At 44.2% G+C, this 20,551-nt stretch overlaps 1 protein-coding gene across 1 annotated transcript; it reads right to left on the reverse strand.

Annotated features, from left to right (window-relative positions):
• Window positions 1-1,178: 1,178 nt before the first annotated feature.
• Window positions 1,179-6,107, reverse strand: LOC112962797 (keratin, type II cytoskeletal 75-like; the record flags this gene model as incomplete). The annotated part of the gene is made up of 8 exons (XM_026059271.1): window positions 5,906-6,107; window positions 5,520-5,779; window positions 3,905-4,122; window positions 3,344-3,404; window positions 2,487-2,582; window positions 1,948-2,112; window positions 1,724-1,849; window positions 1,179-1,399 (listed from the first exon to the last, which is right to left on the reverse strand). Coding segments are annotated over exons 1-8 (1,349 nt in total), but the record flags the coding sequence as incomplete, so codon positions are not given.
• Between the last annotated feature and the right edge of the window lie 14,444 nt (window positions 6,108-20,551).

The raw sequence follows: 20,551 nt of genomic DNA on the forward strand, positions 1-20,551 counted from the left end.
GAGCTGGATCCTCCATGACCTGAGCTTCCTCCTCCACCTCCAGAGATCGACCCTCTCCTTCCAGAGCTGCAGCTACTTCCAGCGCTGGGATTCGTACTGCACGGACCATGCCTTCTACTCTCAGAGCCATAACTTCCTCCTCTAGAGCCGTATGCACCCCTCACACCGGAACCTGCAGTACAAGTACTTTCGGGATTGTTTATCCCTCCAGAGCTATATTCTGCTGAAGTATATCCAGTATTTTCAGGATGGCATCGTCCTCTAGATCTTCCTCTTAGGCCACTCGTGGCACTCGCAGTGTAGTCAATGACACCTGCAAGGAAAGTCATATACCTTATTGCAGCAATGGAAACAATTATAAGCACAGCTGATGTATGTACTTATATATGGCCATCCTTGTACCTACTTTAGGGATCATACTGAAATCATTGTAAAGGGTGAGCAAGAACTTTCATAAGTGGACATACTTATGAAACATGGCCTCCTATGGGTCTGTCTTGTAGTTTGATTAACTTGTGCTTAAGATGACTTATGTCTTGCACTGTACATGAACACACAGTGCATCCTTTCCTTCAAGAAGGTCATGAGTACTGGCCTCTCTTTCCTTTAGCTGCCTTCCTGCTTCCATGAGTTTCAGGATAAGATTATTTTTGCTTCAATGAGACATGTGTAATGTAGACGCATATTATATATATGGATCTATATTCCATATAGAATAAGAGACATGTCTCCCACTCCTTACAAACTTGGTTGAAATTTGCCAATAAGCTCAAAAATTAGTAGATCAAGACAAAGTTATAAATGCATATACACATGTATTCACACACAGACTCACAAGACAACATATACCTCATTTTCCTAGGAAACTAGGTTAAAAGCACACATGGTGTTAAGCATCACAGACAACAAAATGGTAATAGTGCTCTTAATAAAGCAAACCATAACCTTGAGATACTTACAGATTCTTGCTGGTGAGCCTTCCTGTATCCTGTGAAGAAAAAGTGAAATTGAGATAGTGTACCCAATAAATCTAAAAGTCAGTTTAGGCTCTATCAATAGCCCAAAGAAAGAGCTCATCCCTTCCAGACAGCAGTTCATTTTAGTGATCTAAGTGATGGATTGTAGGACAGACTGCACTGAGCAGGTGCTTCTATCCTGGATGAATAGTTTGTACATACCTTGTCTCCTCCTCCTCAAGAAGTGACCTGTACATGGCAATTTCAACATCCAGGGCCAATTTCACATTCAGGAGCTCCTGGTAGTCATGAAGAAGACGAGCTAGCTCATCCTTGGCCTGTTGCAAGGCATGCTCCAACTCCTGAAGCTTTTCGTGACCATCTTTGATGGCAGAGTTCCCACGCTGGTCAGCATCCCTAATTGCTTCTTGGAGGCTGGCATTCTGCAGAGGGCACAAGTAGAATGTGTCCATTTCCCTTCAACAGGACTGGGATTTTCAAACCTTCCTGTGAGTCCTTGGAAACTAAAAGGCCTGCCTCAATGATAGCACTCAAAAGATACAGCATTAGACTGGCTAAATTAACCCAAATTAAATCCCAGCATAGATATCCAAAATCAAAACCTGTTTCACTTCAAAGCAAATACATCATCTCCAGATTTGGCTCCAAAGGGCAGGGTATATTATTCTGCATTGACTCCCCATGTAGACATCCTTAGCATGCATGACATAAACAATTTAGTCCTGTTAGGAAAGCCTCAGCTTTACCTTTTTCCTTATGATTTCAATTTCTGGCCGCAGTCTTTGGATCTGCCTGGTCAGTTCTTGGATTTCCTGGTAACTGTTTCTCAGCTGCTCACGGTAATTTACCCACATGTCCTGAAGGTCCTGGTACTGGTGTGCAGAGAGAAGAGAACAGGCACCTTGGTTTCTTGTCCACTGATCCCCAAGCCAGACAGACTTTCTTCCCTATCTTGTTGCTGTCTACTCACTCTGCCCTGATACATGTCATCCACTTCAGCTTTGCTCTTCTGAGCAATTCCCTCATACTCCCGTCTGACTTCTTCAATGATGCCATCCATGTTCAGTTCTCTGTGGTTGTCCATGGACAGAATGACATCGGTGTTGCCAACTACTGTTTGCAGCTGAGACAGCTCCTGCAAGGAAAACAAGATTTTGGATATTAACAGTCCAGGTGAACAGTTCAGGTCCTGTTATGAGGAATGAAATGGGACCTTCTGTCCAGCCAGCCACTGGAACTTCCCTACCTGCATCACCCAGAGCCTAGAATCCTCCAAGTCCTACAGGTCAACCACCAGTTTTAATTTTGAAGTGTCTCTTCCAACCTCCAGGCCACACCAGCCCCCTTTTTTCACTCATGGGTACAAAAAGGCACTTCATTAGATCAAAGGCCAGGGATGATCCACTCTACATGCTAAGTCCTGTTCCAGGGGAATTTTCTAGGAACCTCCAAAAGGTACATGTCCTATATGACCTGAGGGAAAGTTTTTAGTCCGAGAAGCATACTCACTGCCTCATATAAGCATCTGAGGAACTCAAGCTCCTGCTTCAGTATTTCCACCCGCACATCAAACTCCATTTTTCCCATGTAGGCACTGTCCAGTTCCTGTGAAGAGAACCACAGGCATATTTATATTTCTTTGATGGCAAACTCTCCACTGAAGTGCAATTCTTGCTAAACTTAGTACATTTCTTTAAGCCCTTCATTCCTGGAGTCAAATAATGGCCCCAAAATCTCAGTTTTAATTTTAAAAGCAGCAAAAATAGAAGTTTTCAACGCTTAGAACTGAAAAGAATGATTTGGAAATAAAGCAGAATAGTTGTGTCAACAGATGTGTTCCTGGAGAAAATGCAAAATGTACAAACATGGATTTCATTATTTTTTTCTGACAAAGTTATCTGAATTTTCTATTTTCCTACTTAAATCATCTATAAATATTATCCTGTGTGTACTCAAATGTATGTGTGTGTACACACACACGCATAAACAGAAAGCTGCATTAAAGACAGTCACATTCGTGATCAGCTTCTCCACCTGACACAAGCAACACACAAATCGCTGAATTTTGGCTTTGCTTCATCTTCCTCAACGTTAGTCCCCTTAATAATGATATCTCACCCAGATTGTGCTTGAGTGAATGGAGAAAGACCAACACCTCTTAGATATTCATCTTACAAGGGACCAAGTCAGTCTCTGGAGGAAATGATTTCTCTCCATTCTTGCAGTAAAAAACTTAGGTTTTAGATGACTTCAGTTAGAGGAGAAAAAGTTAAGCAAAGACACTGCTTTTGAAAACCTCAGCCACAATCCAGTTATTGTTTTATCTCTGAGGCTTTGATTTAGCTCAGTGCCTTGGATTACTTCACCTTTTTGAGCTCCACAAACTCCTCCTCTTTACACATGCGCTTGTTGATTTCATCCTCGAATCTGTGCAACAAAGAAAAGAAATAGGTAGCTCATTGCCTATCATAATTTTTCAGTCAAGTGGATCAGAAACCAAAGGGAATGAACCAAACACTGACTGTGCCAAGTTTTCATTTAAATGCAATTTCTGTCAGCTGCAAAAGCAGTTGCAAAACCTCTGGAAAAGCATATGCCAAATTAGCAAAAACATAGTAGATCTAGACAAGGTCTAAAGTCCTCATAATCTGAGCTAAAATTCTCATATTCCCATATAGCATCATTTGGGGGCAGCTAAGCTAGAACGAGAAGTGACTTCTCAGCTTGACCCCACTGCTCAGCTCTGCCCCTCCTCTCCTCCACTGCACAGGTTTAACCACAATTCCCACCTGCCAGTGAAGCAGGAGTAAGGAATTCTGGGTCACTCACTGGTAGGGGGAAGAAGGGCATGAGGAAGGACAGGGGGAGGGGAAGGAGTCAGATTCCAGCTCTACAATTTGCTTTTTCCCAGACTCCCGATTATTCACCTCTTTTTATAATCTTCAACAAAGCGAAGCATATTGTATGCTTCCGGATCCAGCTGTTCCTTTTGGTTCTGGAGAGTTTCTAACTGCCTCTGCAGGCTGCTGATGTAAGATTTGAAGAAAGAGGCGATACTTCTGCTTTCCTCTGGCTGGGCACTTTGCTGCTGCAGAAGTTCCCATTTGGTCATTAGAGCCTGGTTCTGCTGCTCAAGGCATTGAACCTGAAAGCCAAACCAGAAGAGCATCTCTACCTCTGGAAACCACTGGGGGAAGCACTGACAGCAGCATTAGTCTCCATTAACAATAGCAAAACCAACACTAATTAATTATCTCCACCACGGTAACATCTACAGGTTTAGTAAGCTGGGACCAACTGTAAGAACTGTGATACCAACGCATGAGACAGTTTAGGTAAACATGGGGACTGTCCAATCTGTTGCCTAAGAAGGGTGCGATTTTACCGCTGCTTCTCAAAGCTGATTCTCACTCAAATTTTTGCTGTTTTTTCATCTCTTAAATGCACAGTACTTTGGGAGGATGTTTGGGGTGGGGGGAGATTTCAGCTGTTTCTGCAGTTCCTTACACATCCAAATACATGAGAAGAGCTAGCCCCTTAGGGGAACACACAGGATGACTCTTCTTCTAGATATATCTTGTCTTAGAGAAGAAAGTTAGGAAGACCTACAACACTCAGAGTTGGCATTTTCAGAAAACCAGAAGGATAGCTTTTCTTTAGAGGGGATGCTGAACAGGCTGTTATCCTGGCAGCTGACATCCAGAATGTTTAAAGAAAAGAGTCAAAAGCCCTCATATTTTTCAGGATTAAGCACGCTTAAAACTTCTGGGTGCAACCAACATCTTTCCTATAAAGGTAATACCAGAAGCCCTTAAGTCCTCACATGTAACAAATAATACCAGCTTCCACCCTATGCAGAGACACACGTCACCACCCAAACAAAGGCACATGCAAGGTCTCTGTGGGTAGAAGTGTTTTGATGGGTGTTTTGTTCCTGTGTCTGTGAGTAGAAAGGACTGAGAAGATAACACTAGGCACAGAGATGAAAGAGTTGTAGTGTAAACCAAGGAAAGAGGTAAAGAAGAAAGATTTGGGAACCATTGGCTAGCAGAAAGAAGCTAGGAACTCCAAGCAAAGAAATCACTTGTCATTTTGTGGTTCAAAGAAATGCAACATTTTGCTTTAGAAAAAGAAACAAGAACATATCAGTGCTGTCTGTTACCCATTTCTCCTCCTAGCACAGACAATTCTCAGGCTCTAGAATATTGCTAGCCATGCAGATTTCCCTTTCCTCAAAAGGGAAATGGATTAATATGTCAGTGACATCCCCTTAGTTCATTATCATCCTGCCACAAAAGAAGCCTTGAAGATACTTATCCCAGGGCTAAATATAAGTGATTCATGCAGCGGAGCTTACAACAAGCTATTAAGAACTTTGTACTGGCCTAATGGAATCCAGCCATTGCTGTAATTTTGGAGGAGAGGATGCAAAAGGATCAGATGTGTTAATGCCGCACTTGTCCCCACACCTTTCCCAAGCAGAGCAGTACCCCTGCTATTTTCCCCTCCTGGATAAGAAATAAAAAGACAACAGGGACTTACCTTATCGATGAATGATGCAAATTTGTTGTTGAGAGTCTTAATCTGCTCTTTCTCATCTGACCGCACTCTCTGGAACTCAGGGTCAATTTGCACATGTACTGGCCTCAGCAGGCTGGTATTGACATGGACCTCCTTGATGCCTTGACTAACACCAGCCTGCCCAAAACTCTGTCCAGCCCCTTGCTCACCAAAGGCACTTCTACGAAGGCCACCTCCAAGTGCCTCCCTGCCTAAACCTCCTCCACACATGCTACCAGGCCCTGCTTGACCACCTTGAAAAGCTCCCACAGGACATTCTCTTCTGCCAAAGCCTGTACCAAGATGTCTCCTGCCACCAAATCCCAGGCACCTTCCATATCCTCTTCCTTCTCCTCTGTAGCCTCCACAGAGGGAAACGTTCCAAAACCCACCAAGGTTATGCAGACTCCTGCTGCCATACCCGTACCCATAACCACCATATCTTTCTTCTCCTCTGTTGTTGTCACAGCGGCTCAGGGCAGATGAGCTTCGCCCACTACCCAGTGTACCACAGTGAGCAGAAAAAGAACTGAAATCCCCATCCCCAAATCTGGAGAATTGTCGGTTCATAGCGTTGTTTTCAGAGCGTTAAGAGAAGGCAAGAGAGCAGGTGGTGGAGGCTGTAAAACAGGAAGAGAAATGAGAGTGAAAGAGCCTCAACTCCTCTGCTGGGGGAGATGGAAGTTCTCCTTTATACCTTATGGAGGAGTTGGTCTCCATTCCATGGTAATCAGCAGGTTTGTTAATTTTATTACTGGGTTTGGTTCATCAGGCAGCAATTAATGGCTGCTTGAACAGGCGACAGAGTAAACACCACACACCAGTGGAGGAATTGTGAAATTCTCCAAATCCTGCTTGACTCACAAGCTTTGCTCAGATGAGATTTCCTTATCTAGTTAGCCTGCCCTCCATCATTAATTACAGTATGCACAGTTATCAATGCACATTATCATGGTTTGTTCTCTCTCATTTTTCCCCACCTCCTTTGGCATTTCATTTTACGAGATGAAAGGCCTTGGTATAGCCCCATATAACCCTCACCGACTGTGGGGAGAAGGAAGGGGGCTCAGCTTCCCTCACAGTATCACCTGAAGTACATACTATGCATCAAGTATATGCTACTAAGTACCAAATATAGAGCTGGTCTCCAAGCTTTTCTACCGAGATTCTACCACTGCACATCTGTCTGACCCATCCTTCCACCCCCTCCCTGTCTCTGTGCAGGACTCCACCTTCCCACTCCGAGCACACTTTGGTGTGGCAAATGGCCATGGACATGTTAAAGAGCATTTGGGAGACAAGTCATGCTGCAGCCAACGCCACTGGGAGACTTCAGCTTTGACCAATAACTCAAAAAAGACAATGGAGATGCGATACACTGTCACCAAAAGCACCACTGGGAACAATTTCCAAATGGCAAGGACTCCCCCTGTGTCCCTTGCACAACATGAAGATGAGCTGGGCTTCACCTGAAGGGGATGCACTTCCTTCCAAAGGTACTGGATAAAGCCACATTGCAAACAGTTCAGCTACATAGTGGTTATGTGGTCAGGGCTTTGTAATCCTTGCTCTGGCTCCATTTGGAAAGTGCCTTGTAAATCCCTGAAATGAAAGGTTTGTAGAGAGAGGTAACAGCTGTTATTAGACCAGCTGATTTACCTAGAAGTGGACAAACTTTTGGACACTCAGCAACCAGATGAAGGTCACAGAATTCAATACAGTTTTTCCCAGACAGGCAAATGAAAAATACTGCCTACAAAACTTGATCTCTTAAAGCCTTAGACCAGGAGTGGCTTACTGGTAGCCCAGACCTCTCATTAATGCTACTTTTTTGTACCTAAACTTTACTTATTATCTATATTTTACTGAAAATTTTAACCAAGTTTCCCACTTGTTTTCCCCTCTTTCCCCAAATTATTTTACAAAAAGCTAACTTGGACTGAGAATCATGCGTCCTGCTGGAAAGAAGGCTTGTGGTAAACAAAAGCTTGTGTAATGATGATGATTTTAAAAATGAATGGGGGAAAATCTGGAAATGGGTCCATTTCAACTCATCTGGGGTAAGGCTTGTCAAAATATTAGGACTGCACACAAAATCTTTCCTCTTCCCTTTCCGTTTGGCTCAATAGTTTCTAGATGATGGTCCATCCCAAGATAAACCAGTGTAAGTTGTTCTCCTTCAGTCCCATATTTCCTAAGTGATCAAGATGCTCTTGTGATAAAGTTGTTGGTGAGATTCAAGCAGCCATCAAGAAATGATCAAAGTATCCATCGTGCAGAATTCTGCTGAGAATTTCATCATAAGGATGAAATATTCATCATTCCTGTATTTTTACTTTTACCTAAATAAGTAAGTTTCTGTCAAGTTGAAAGATGCTCTCAGAGTTATATCTGCTCCATGCAAAATTCTGCATGGGACAAACTGTATCTAAAAACCGCAGAGACTAAAACTTCTGTGTGACCTAGAAGCAATTAGAAAGATCAGGAGATCTGAGCTAAAAAGTCCCCTTTGCTTTAAATAATGATTCTTCGGCAGAAGTACAGCAGTTTCTAAAGGCTCAGTGCTTTTCACCCGTTTGTTGAATTTGTGACTGACTGCTTCAGATTTAGTTCACCTTCATCCCTGCTCCTTTTATTTTGAGAGTGTCTTGTTCCAATGTACTCTGCATCAGGCAATAGTTTAAATCATGGATCTTGCAAGGAAGTGTTATGACCTAGGGGAGGGAACACCCACAGACCAAAAAGCCAGCTCGATTTGGAGCAATGACTAGATAGATGTCTGTACAAAAACACTGCCTGAAAAGCATACATAAGCTGGCTGCATGAAGCAAACCAGGCAGTATTCAGACATCTAGAACCACTGCATTGACCTCTGAGGCAGCAGAGTCCCCATTGAGAAGGCCTCCTGCAAACCCTGCACAAAAAGAGCCGCCAACCTTCCCATGTGCCACATAACACAAGAGCATGACGTGTAGGTTGCTGTTGTGATTGTCGCTGGCACAGCTCAACCTTGGCACAGACCAAGCCACACCTGAACCCGTTGAGCTGGCCCCAGAAACAGTAATGTATCCAGGTTCAGAGAGATGTTCGCACATCCTGCAGATGAAGGGGAGCATCCGGCAATACCTTCCTCTTTCCTGCAATGAGTTGGTATTGTTCTCAGATGTGTCCAGATAGCTTCAGTTCTGATCCATTCAAAGAACTAGCACAACAGTTCCCAACACACATGGGCCAAAAGGACCACAGGTTCAACACACGTCCTTACCCCAGAGATGGATAATCACAGAATCTACTAGGGAGTGGAATTCTTTAGGGGCTGTTCAGATAGCCATGTGAGTTGGTCTGACTCTTTGTGATTTTAAGACAACCTGAAATTGGATCCCAGAAGTTATTCATTTACAATAGATTATCTGGGCTTCTACAACTGAGAGTACAGAACCTCTATGGGCTATTCCTTCTGCACAGAGAGGTCTCCCAGACAGGCGACACGAGTGTTCCTTTCTGAATTTTCTAATTTCCCTCCATGGACCAAAGGGGAACCAGGAAAACTCACTTAACTCCTAATTTTTGGATGGTGAAAGCGATGTGACTTGAGCATGGGTCTGCTGGAGCAGGGCTATTGAGAGACTGCACCAAGGATTAACATTTTCAAACCATAAAGCCTGTTCACAGACCCAAGCTTTAGCTTCTTGAGTACCCCTGACCCAGGAACTTGCCAGCCTCCCCAGCCCACATCTGTCTCATTCCAACTCAAGTCAACTTAAAACTGATGCATTGAATCTAAGCCACAGGGCCACCCCGAAACTGCCCTGGGAGTAATAAGTGCTCAAGAAAATGCCTCTAAATTTTTGCAGGACCATTTAAATCAGCTTAAAATAGAAAGCCTAAATGACCAAAATCCTGCAGATGTCAGAGAATAAAGATCTAGTTACTTCCTGTAGCCACAGGATGCAAATCCCTGATCTTTACAAGCTGCATCAGCTGAGCTGAGGATAGATAAGTACATACAGTAAGCAAATTGGCAGCTACTGCACATTAGTACAGAGGACACAAATACAGTAGCAAGTTAATAAATACAATACTTAGATTTAATAGCTGCCCAGATAAAGGATATAAACATCTATACATAGGATTGGAATAGCAGGTCTTGATGGCTAGTTGCCTAAGTATCTGCATAAACAGGGCCGTAAGTCACTTAGAAAATGGGACTGTAATCACACAGGCATAATTAGAAAAGTGATTCTCATCCCACAGACTTTAATTTTCTCCCACGTTCCATTTCAGAGACTAGAGATAACCTTCTTCTGTGGCTAGTGAAGGCAATAAGAGATCCTGTAGGGAGGAAAAAAAAGGAAGAAGTGTCAAAAATCTTGTAGTGACAGAGAAAAGTGAAATGCTGCCAAATGATTATGCTACTTTAATTCTGAGGTTCCCCTGTTTGGATAGCATCTTACTTGCAACAATATATAGTACCAGTTACACAGATGCTTCAGTGAGAGAGCATGAATGTGATCTTACATATGTAGTGAATGATACATAAGTCAGATGGAGTTTCTTTCTCCCAGATCTAGATCTGAGTGAGACTGGAAATTGCTATTAGACCACAGTTGCTCAAGAAAAAAGAGAAATTGAACCCCATATTAGGGCATGTTTAGAATTACATGAGCTATCAACCCTTCACAGTAAAACTCAAGCTTCTTGAAAAGTGTAATTAAAGGATGCCCGAGAACCCCCTAAGAGGGAAGGGCTCTGTCCTGCAGAGACTGATACAAGTGGGTACTGAGTTCAGCTGATTGGGAAAGCTTGGGAGGAAAAAAAAAAGTTCTTCTCTCTTTGCTAAACAGAAGCGTTTTGTGGAAATGAGTTGGTTGAGTTGCATAGAACCAGGATGGAGGTTAGGATCGGGGTGGGGCAGAAATTGCCAGTCCAAACAGAGCTCAGCAGATAGATGAGGAGTTTGGCACAGTACTTGTCTCTGGTCCCTCCATCAGGAGCTGCTCTATGATATGGATGTACAGAAGTGACTTGTGGACCACAGCATTTCAGATGGTAAGAGACAGCACTGCATCACTGCTTGCCTGTTTCTTTTTGGGAGGAGGAAGGACAGCAAGTAGAATAAGGTAGAGACAAAGGTATCAAGGGCATCACAGATCAACCTATAACCACCAGGAGAAGAGTGGATGGAACCAATTGCTCAGTTCATAACTAGAATGACAGCAAGCCAAGCTAAGGAGACACTGAGGCACAAAGCAGAAGAGAAGAAAGGAGAGCTGCCTCTGGAGCAGCATCTTTCTCCTTGACTGTGCAGGGAGCCTACATGATGGCTTCAGGTAGACATTTGACTTTCAGAAAGCCAAGTTAGGCAGGATGAACTTCATCTGGTGAGGCTATGGGCAAGTCACTTCCTGTCTTTGTCTCACCTTTGAGACACTTGTCTTTAAAGTCCAGCTTTAATACAGGCCCCCCATTCAGTCTCAGGTCTTCATCTAATACAAAACAAAGTATTATTTTACCTTGCAGTCCTGTTAACAAATGATTAATGGCCATTTTAACCTAAAATAATTAGCCATTTATTAACAGGAAGGTAAACAACAACTTATTTGTACCACCTGTAATATTAAATGATTGGTTCAGAAAATTCTCATCATGCTTACAGTATCTGTTCATCTTTTACCCCCTCTATGAGAATGTGAAAGTATCAATTTAATATAATGTGTGAAAATGAAGTAATTTTCCTGTTGCTGTTGTTAATAACAACTACATTGGGTGGAAGAAGTAGAAGCTTGTTACTTTTCTGCTTTATTGGCTAACCTAATGCAAAATACTGTGTTCTCTTATCCCCTGAGATCTCTTGAAGACTGATCAAGTCTTGATTCCTCCACACATAGCAAACAAAACCTCAGCCAAAATAAAGATTTTTACTATATTGAGTAACAGGAGGAGGTATGAAAGCTACAACCTAATTGTTGTAGTAGGACCATGGATTGGGAAAGCAGAGTTAGGCAGTAGCAGAACATGAGTGTCAACACAGCACAATAATTTAGCTTTTTGCCACAGGAGAACTCTGGCAGCTGCATGGGCTGCCTTCAAGAGGAGGTACTGCAGAATTGTTCTGCAGCTGATGCCCTAGAGCTGGGGCGTGCAGTGTTGGAGCAAAGCAGAGATGAAATCTCCAAAGGGTTTCAGGAGGAGCAGTGATATGGGCAGGAGAAAAAAGAAAAATGAGGGTGAAGAGGAAACTGGGTTGAACTGTAGGTTAAATGCACTGGGTGTCATGAGAAAACACTGCTGTTTTCTACATGCAGCTGCTGCCCAGCAGAAAAATAGGCAAAGTACACAGCATCCGTGATATAAGTAGGGGAAAAAGATTAGGAGAGCTTCACAGTCAAGATCTTCAGTGGGATTAAGTTAGGGAAGTCACTGAAACTTCAGCAGTGAACACCAGCAATCAGTGCTCACAAGGAAATGCCTCTCAAGAGTTTGAGTCCTGGGGCACTACTTCTAGCAGGACCTCAGATCAAACAGCTTAACCAAATCCGGTCCAAACCGGGATCCAAGGGAACTAGCCATTCATGGTGGGATTGATTTCATGCCACCTGAGCTATTGAACCTTATCATCTAGCCATGAGAGAGCAGCTGGCCTCTCCTGAGGGAGACTTCTCATTCATCCAAGCCCCAGCCCCCTGTCTGCAAGGATTCTTTTAGCAACCAAAGGCATTAAACACCCAAGTAATTTTTCCACTTTTAGAAAATTTAAGGAAATCTAAGAAATGCCTTTCACAGGAAAGTTTACTCAGTGCATCTGACCTTCCTAGACAGGGAATCAATAACACACTTGGTCACAGAGTTGTGCTTCTTTTTCATCTTTTTCCAGGTAGAAAGCATGCTAAGAGGGCTATGGTAGGCATCAAAAGACACTGTTTATGACTGAGAACAGTTTTAATAACATCCCTCCCACCCCAATAGGAAGTTCAAATAACAGCTGTGAATAACTGGCAGATGTTCAGAATCCAGTAAACAACATGATTATCAGCCTACAAAAGAAGTGGGTCCCAGTACTGCCTTCTCTGAGCAGAGTGTCATTAGTTCTGGGATGTTCACCACACCCACACTATCATGCCTATGTATCACCTGGGCTGGCCTCCCAGCTGGATTAGAGTTGATAATTAATCCAATCAAGGTCAGACTGATCAATTAAATCACTCTTTGGAGTTATTGGCACTTCAATTGCTAAAGTTATTGCAGATGCAGAGATAATTATATCTGCAGGACAACAAAATAGATTGAGAACAGGTAAAGCAACACAAAGAACCAGAGCTTTGGACCTCCTGCCCAGCAAGGGAAGGGTCCATAGAAAGTCACCTAGTGTAGGCTTCATCTCATGTAGTGTCCACCTCTAAATGGAAGCATTTTAGCTAATCTAGTCATTCAGGCTCTCTGCAAAGCTGGTGAAAAGAGACACCATCTCCAGAAAGCGATTCCCTCTATCCAGAGAATGCCTCCTTGAAGGTATCTCTTTCTCCACAGATAATAGGCAAAGTTTCATTCAAGGAATCTCTTAACACCACCTTACAGCTAATGCTAGCACTGCTTTAAAGAATGGCAGTTCCCAGGCAAGAGGGCTCTTCCATTACAGAGGCTCCAACAAGTATATCATGGCGATGTACAGTCACTGAAGCTGCCTTCACAAAGCACACACGCCCACAGAATCTCATTCCCATGGAAAGTCTGCAGCTGGTCCCCAGCCCCCTTCCCACCTCTGGGGCATTCTCTAATATAGAGATGTTCCACAGTTCAGACATGTCAAATTCCACAAATCCACATTCCCAGTCTCTCCTGGGATTACAGTTGTCCCATTTGTCACAGACAGGATGAGGACCAGTAATCAGTAACCCAGAATTTGCTACATAAAGGTGCAAGATTTTCCTGCATTCATTGTTTCAACAGACCTATGGTATCACAAGACACCATATTTCTTGAGCGCTTTAAACCAGCATAAACCAGTACTGCCACCGAAAGATCCATCCTACCTCACTGCTTCATCTGTCCCACACCTTTCCCTTCCTTGACCAGACACTAAGGCCACACAGTGTGCTAAACTGAGCATCTGGCACTCCCCCAGCAAATAAGTGAATTCCTGTCTCATTTCACATTTCCCAATTAAAAGCTCCAGTTTGCAACAGCAATTGCACTATATCATTTGCAGGCCAGGCTCTAAGTCCAGCTTTTTCCAAAGGAGTTGAACCTGGCAGCAATTTTGCTCTCACTGCATGCCAGAATAGTGTTCAATCATTACTGGAGCACAGCCACTGCCAGGGAGGCCACTGTTTGGGTCTGGGCCAGAAGGTTTTGCATAGCTGGCTGAGCACAGCTTGCTGAGCAACACAGTCGTGCATCTTCCAGCTCGTGGTGCAATGGACCCAGGGAGGGCAGCATGTCATTACCTCCCACCAGTGCTTCTTAGGAACCCGCACACCTTGTGCTTGCTTGCTGGTGTGCACAGCACTAGTGACGGGTTCATGGTTTAGGCTGCCACATCCGAGTTCTCTCTCTGATCCAGAAAAGCCATCTGGGTAGAATTTAGTATTTGGCTGCCTGTCTGGTGGCCCAGGGGAACTGTTAACATGCTGGCTATAAATCTCAGGGAAGTGCTGGGGATAGAAATAGTTTGCTCAGAGGCCCAAGTTGCTCTGCAGCAGCATTTACCATTCCAGTGCCTGACGTGGAGGTTGCTATTACTGCACACAATGCAAGTGTGGGGGACTTGTGGCAAGCAGCAAAGGGCAACATATTCTATGGCTTGTCTTAGGTGGGAGAGAATCATAAAATCTATTAAGACTGCTTTGATCACTCGCATCCTTCAGATCCTGTGGCTGATATTATGGAACAGGGATAAGGGTTTTCAAATGACAACTGCAGGCAGCCCTGGCACCTCGAAAGGAATCCATGATGAGCTGCCATTCAAAGTTGTTGTTTGACAAGAAACTTCTCCTGGGTCCATATTCAACCTCTGGCTTGGGGAAAAAGAATAAAATCTGCTGAGCACTCAGCTCTGTTGGAGGACAGGACTATCCCATGCCACAGCTCTTGTTCATTTTGGCAGAACATCAGCATTGCCACATGGCCTCAGAGGGCCGGAAATGAGGTATTAGAATATCAGGAATTATCTCATCTTTCAGTCACTTCCACCCTGGCCTACAGCTGCATTTTGCTCACAAATGCAGAATCCCAGTCCAGAGGAACAGAGACAGATTTGCACACCAGAACAACTGGCAAAGGCACACTACCTTGGTGGAAAGAGCCAAGCCAGTTGCAAACTGTTAGAAGCAACTCTAAAACTCAAAACATTCCCAAATCATGCTGCCCTCAGTTCCTCCCATGCCAGAGGTAATCAGCTAAAAATAGACAGTTTAATTACAGTTAATTGTCACTGGGAACCTCAGTCAGGGCCAGAGGTTATCTGGGCAAGGTGTTGTACAAACAGAACCAAGTAGAACTGTGAACCCAAACATCAGCAAACTGTGTGATACAAGGGACAGCTATCAGGTGCAGAAACAGGAGCACGTGAAGGGACTGAGACAGTGACTGCCACTGCATAGGCAGCCATCTCAGTGCACCAGCAGCCTTCTGCATTACAGAAAAACATGGCAGGAGGCAATTCCACCTAAGGCTTTCTCTCTCACCTGAGAAAGGCTCCAAGGAAGGAAGTTCTTCTGCACCACAAACCCATCCTCTGCAGCCAAGCATGGGCTGATTTCCTCCTTGTATCTGCTGGGAGAAAGGGAAGGGACATGAGCAGGCTGTGGGGCAGAAGTGGAACTTTAAGGCTCTGGGACTGTAGCACAGGAAGTGCAAAGCAGATATTTCAGAGAAAGAGCTCCTCTCTTTATTTTCTTCTCCATTCACACATTGTCACCAAGAAGCCTTCTGAGCCACAGGTGTTCTGGCTCTCTCCTGCTGCACCTTACAGGGAGACAGATTGCTAACATGGATCAGTAAAGAATAATGGAGTGGTATCTTTTATACACTTTAAATCGTTGCTGAGCCCTCTAGTGGTGCTCATCATGCTCTGTGCTTTAAAAGCCACCCAGAGCAGCAGCAAGCTGTGCAGCTCACTGTAAAAATAACCACTGAGCCCTCAGCATGGCCAAAGGATACCCAGAGCCTGATATATCCCATTGCTATTTTTGTGCAGAGTTCCCTGTGCGGACAGGTGACCCAGGTCTTTCTTCATGTACCTCACAATCTTCTCCACAAGGTCCTGCATGTTTTTAAGCTCTGAACTTTCTCACACAGCCTTCCTTTCTCACCCAAGATACCAGCAAGGAATAATCTGTGGAAGTTGATAGGTCTCCAGCTAAGGCTCAGAGTTCCTCTTCCTCTGTAAGGAAAGCTGCCATTAAAGCAGGTTATGTTTGGTCAGCAGGACTTTATTTTTTTGCTCTAAAAAATCAGACCTGACACCCAAAAGACACATTTCAGCAGTTGGAGAGCATGTACTAATGCTTTGGCAGCCTGGTGCAATTAACCTCAGCCATCACAGGCTGTCAGATCCAAGCACTAAGTAAACTCCCTTGTCTGAAGCCCCATTTGCCTATCTATTATTCCAGTAAGGAAAGAGAGACCTATCCATCTACCCCAGAATGCTGTATCCCACCAGGAGTCCTTTTACATAACAGTGAATAAGTTACAGGTCTTACCTTGTCAACAAAGGAGGTAAATTTGTTGTTGAAGGTCTTGATCTGCTCCTTCTTCAGCTTTTGCACCCTCTGGACATCAGGTTCAATATCTAGACTGAGGGGTTCCAGGAAGTTTTGGCTGATGGTGACTTCTTGCATGCCAGCAGTTGAAATGGAGGGGAATTATCATATCTTTTTCCAGCAAACAACCTGTTGTTACCAAGATTAGCCACACAATCTTAGAAACACTCAACACCAAAGCCCCCCTTTTAGCTGAGAGCTTCTAACAACTACCCTTTAGAAGCACTTCTCTTCCCACCATAGAAACTTCTACTGCAAAGCCACAGTAGCCATTTCTTTCTCAGCCCAAAGGTTCAAGCTGGTTCAATGTCAGAGCCACTGCTAAAACCCCTTGCTCTAATGTTCTGCTACTGACTTGTATCTATTTACTTCAGCTGAATAAGGCTTATTGCTTCAAATGAGGATCAGCTTATTACTTTCCTATATATCTGCAGGGAACAAGGCTCAGCTGAAGTGAAAAGTAAGTAATCCAAACCAGCTGAGAGGCTTGGTTCATTGGCTGCCAGCCCAGCCTTTACTCCAGCAGGTTTCAAACACCTGTGGGACACAGAAAATTTAGAAATTTTTTTCTAGGGACTTTAGAGAGTGGTTTTGGGGGGGGGGGGGGGGGAGAAGGAGGCTGATCTGAGGACTTCCAGGACCAGAATGAAGTGGCTGTCTGAGTCCAAGACAGGGACCAATGTCTATTTCAGTTGATTCTGGCCCCTATATCAAGCCTTCTGCAGATCAGGCAAGGCTGAGGACCTGCAGCACAGACAGATCTGTCATAAACCTGGTTATTTGCAAGTGCAATACATCCCTTGTCCTTTTATCTTTCATTGTTTTTTCAGTTCTGGGCAATGGCTACATTGAGAATAAAACCAATCCTTCCTTTAGGTAGTGTTCTTCTATACAACCTGAAACTCACATCTCAGCCAGACCCATCATTTATGAGACAGTCAATTTGTCATCCACCTGGAGGACAAGAACAAATTCAGGCATGTATGAGAACAGGGCAGCGTCCCTTGCAGTTTGCAAGCCCTCTCGTGGCATTTTGTGGCCATGTCTACACTGTCTTCATCATGTGCGCCAAGAAGCGAGCCCTGGTCCCCAGGCTATGGGAGGCGCAGACTTTCTTCCATCCATACTTTTAGCTAAAAGTGGATACTGTCATGTCATGCCAGGAATTTCAATGGGGCCTGCTTGCCACCAGCAATAGAAGTAGTCAGAAAATGTGGAGTGTGAGGTCATGAGCATAAAGCTAAGGGAACATCAGCCAGTTCTGGGGACAGAGCTTGTGAGTGTGGGAGTTAGATGAAGGGCAGAATGAATCCAAGCTAGAGTGGATGTGACGAGGAAGAGGAGGGAGGGTTGCTGTCTCAACCTGACACCAGTGATGTGGTTTCCAGAAGCTGAATTTCTGCAAATCCTGATCCACCTGTCCCAATTTCTCTGGCAGTTACAAAGCTTTCAACATGTTTGTTGATGTGTTTCCTTACAGAAGCTTTTAGGTCCTTGACTGGTGGGTTTTACAATTCTTTCCTATCTGCTTCAAGCCCAGAGACTTAGTGGTCCTGTTGCTGCTGTCCTGATATGCTGAGTTCAGTCTCACTTGAGAGGGCAAAGAGGTCAGTAGGGTTTCTAGTTAGTGTTTGAGCTAGTTTTGAACTTGAATAGACAAGTCGAGTTGAAAGCAGGTGAGCTGGGGGTGTTGCCAGTGCCATTAGACGTGGAGATAAGGATGCTGATTTCAGCATTTAAAACTTGGTTGCACTGCCTCCTCCATGGCTGTATCCACACCTTCCACTGCCAGAGATAAAGCCACCTCCTATTCCACCTTGCAAGTTACTTTCAGAGATTCTGGGGTTCCTACCCACCACAGCTGCAAAGAAAGGGAAGGATCTTAAAAATCAACACCAGGCCAGGAATTCCAGCCAGACTTTTAAACCTACCATGAATTTTGAAGGAATAAAGTGAACATACAAGATGCTTACAGATATTTATGGGATTTTGTACACACAGCCTATTGCAGAAAGAAAGACTGCAATGATTTGTGAAAGGTGAATTATGGAAGAAGAGTTAGTTGAGATGATGTTAAGTGAGTCCTGTAACCTCTCTGCAGCTCAGATCCATTGCCCTAAACATCTCATCCTTCAGGACTGCTCTGCAGGTATGTGCCATGTAAATACAGTATCAAGGAGGCAGAGGCAGCTTGCCTCTCAGGTGATGACAAAGCAATGCCACTCATAAAGGCAAATATTTCCTGCCTATCAGCTGTTCATTATCCTGCCCAATAAGACTATAAAATGGGTGAGTCTTCTCTGTATTTGTACAGTACCCAACCCAAGGTAAGCAATCTTGGTTGCTCCTGAGGCCCTCCCATAATAAACATGACTAGTAACAATTAAAAATTCATTACAGCTCTAATTACAGCCAATATAATGTCACCTGGATTCACTCCCCAATAAGCTCATAAAATGTTAAGCACATTATATTTATTTCCATGCTCCAGTGTAAAGAACACTTCACCTCTCACAAACAGGGTTATACAACAGACACCCACCTGTTCTCCTCTCCTTCCAGCAGCTTCCTGTACGTGGCAGTCTCAATGTCTAGGGCCTTCATGACAGGTCCTAATATTCCTTCAGTGCATGGGCAAGCTCCTCTCTGGCTTCACTGAGGGCTTAGCAGAGTTCATCCAGTTTGCTTTTGGCATCCTTGAGGGCAGGATCTCCTTTCTTTTCTGCCTCAGCAATGCTTGACTGGAGCTGAGCATGCTGCAGTGGAAGAAAGAGTGCTCTGACTCCTACCAGCTAGGGCCTAACCATCCTCCGTGCCCCCAGGTGTCTAGCCACCAGTGGTCTTGCGCTAAACCACTTGGTGCTGAACAGGCCATCAGTCCCACATTGTATCTCACAGCCCTGTGTTACTAGGACTGAGTGATGGAGACACAGTGGAAAACTCTATGAGTGAGACATTCGCCATTTCACTTTGAACTCCAGTCTTTGCAAGCCATCTCTCAGTCCATCTGCCTCCTTGCATGCCTCTCTGTTTACCAGCCTTTTTACTCTACCAACTTTACCTCCTTTAATTTTTTAACACATATGCACAGCTCCACTGAAATCCCTGCCACAGGATATTCCTATTCAGAACCTGGGGACAGGTTTCATATTAGCACAAACATACCCTTCTCTGTAGAAAACCAGAACTTACAAACAACCAAAAAAATATTCTGTATTTTTTCATCCTCTATGTTTAAAAATGACTACAGCTCTACCAAAAAGTGTTCATAATTGAACGGGTGTCATGGCTTGATCAGACTGAGGCTGTTTCACACTTGCTTTCAAACAAAACAGCCCCCTTTGCTACAAATATGAATCTACTTTTTAGCTAGAGGTAGTAGCTATCAAAATGCTCCATGGGGCAAATGAAGGGGAGCCCAGTCATTGGACTGTTAAAATCTTTGATTCAAACATGATGCACCTGAACAATTAGTATTACTCCATTTTTCATGAGCACAGCAGATGGAAAAGATAAACTCTGGCACCTCCATGTTACAGCCTGGCCCCTCTCCAGGAAAAACTGAGGGAACTTATAAAAGTGTGTGGCTTTCTGCAGGACAGAGCCTGCAGCTGGAGCAACAGCAAGCAGCTCACAGCATATATTACTGCATGGAGCTGGCAGGTCTCGGCTGAGCACTCAGTTGTGCCATTTAGCACCGGGAAAATGTGCAGAAAGGATCTGTCTGAGGCACAGTGGTATCTTTGGCTTCCTGGATTTACAAGGGGCTGCTTTCAAAACACTGGAGATCTTCACTTTCTCTACCCTCCTCTTAAGGAAGTCCCCAAGAACGCTCTAGGACTTTGCACCATCTCAATCAGTAAGCATCCTTGGACTTTTCACTGAGAAAAGGAATTAGGAGACGACTTCTCGACCTCTCCCATCCCAACCTACAAATTCCTGCCTAAACTGGGGAGCATTTGTCCTCAAATATGCTCTTTATCTATGTGGGACAAGAGGAGAGAGAGAAGCATTTGCTATGGCTGTGTAGAAAGCCACATCATTAGGAAGACACTAGGAACAAAATTCGGTTGTGTTGCTGAGCCCTTACACCCTGCAGGAGAGGGAAGGGCTTCAAGCTGGCCTACACAGGTCAGGGAAGGTGATGGAGGCAGAAGGCATGTGCTATGCTGTGGAAGAACCCAAATTTCCTTTGCTGCTCAGGACAAGCCAGTCCTGCCAGTGGAGCAGAGATTAGACAGCAACCAAATCCAG

This window comes from Apteryx rowi, unplaced genomic scaffold (assembly GCF_003343035.1).
Source record: "Apteryx rowi isolate R43461 unplaced genomic scaffold, aptRow1 scaffold_1548, whole genome shotgun sequence".
NCBI classification, from domain to species: domain Eukaryota; kingdom Metazoa; phylum Chordata; class Aves; order Apterygiformes; family Apterygidae; genus Apteryx; species Apteryx rowi.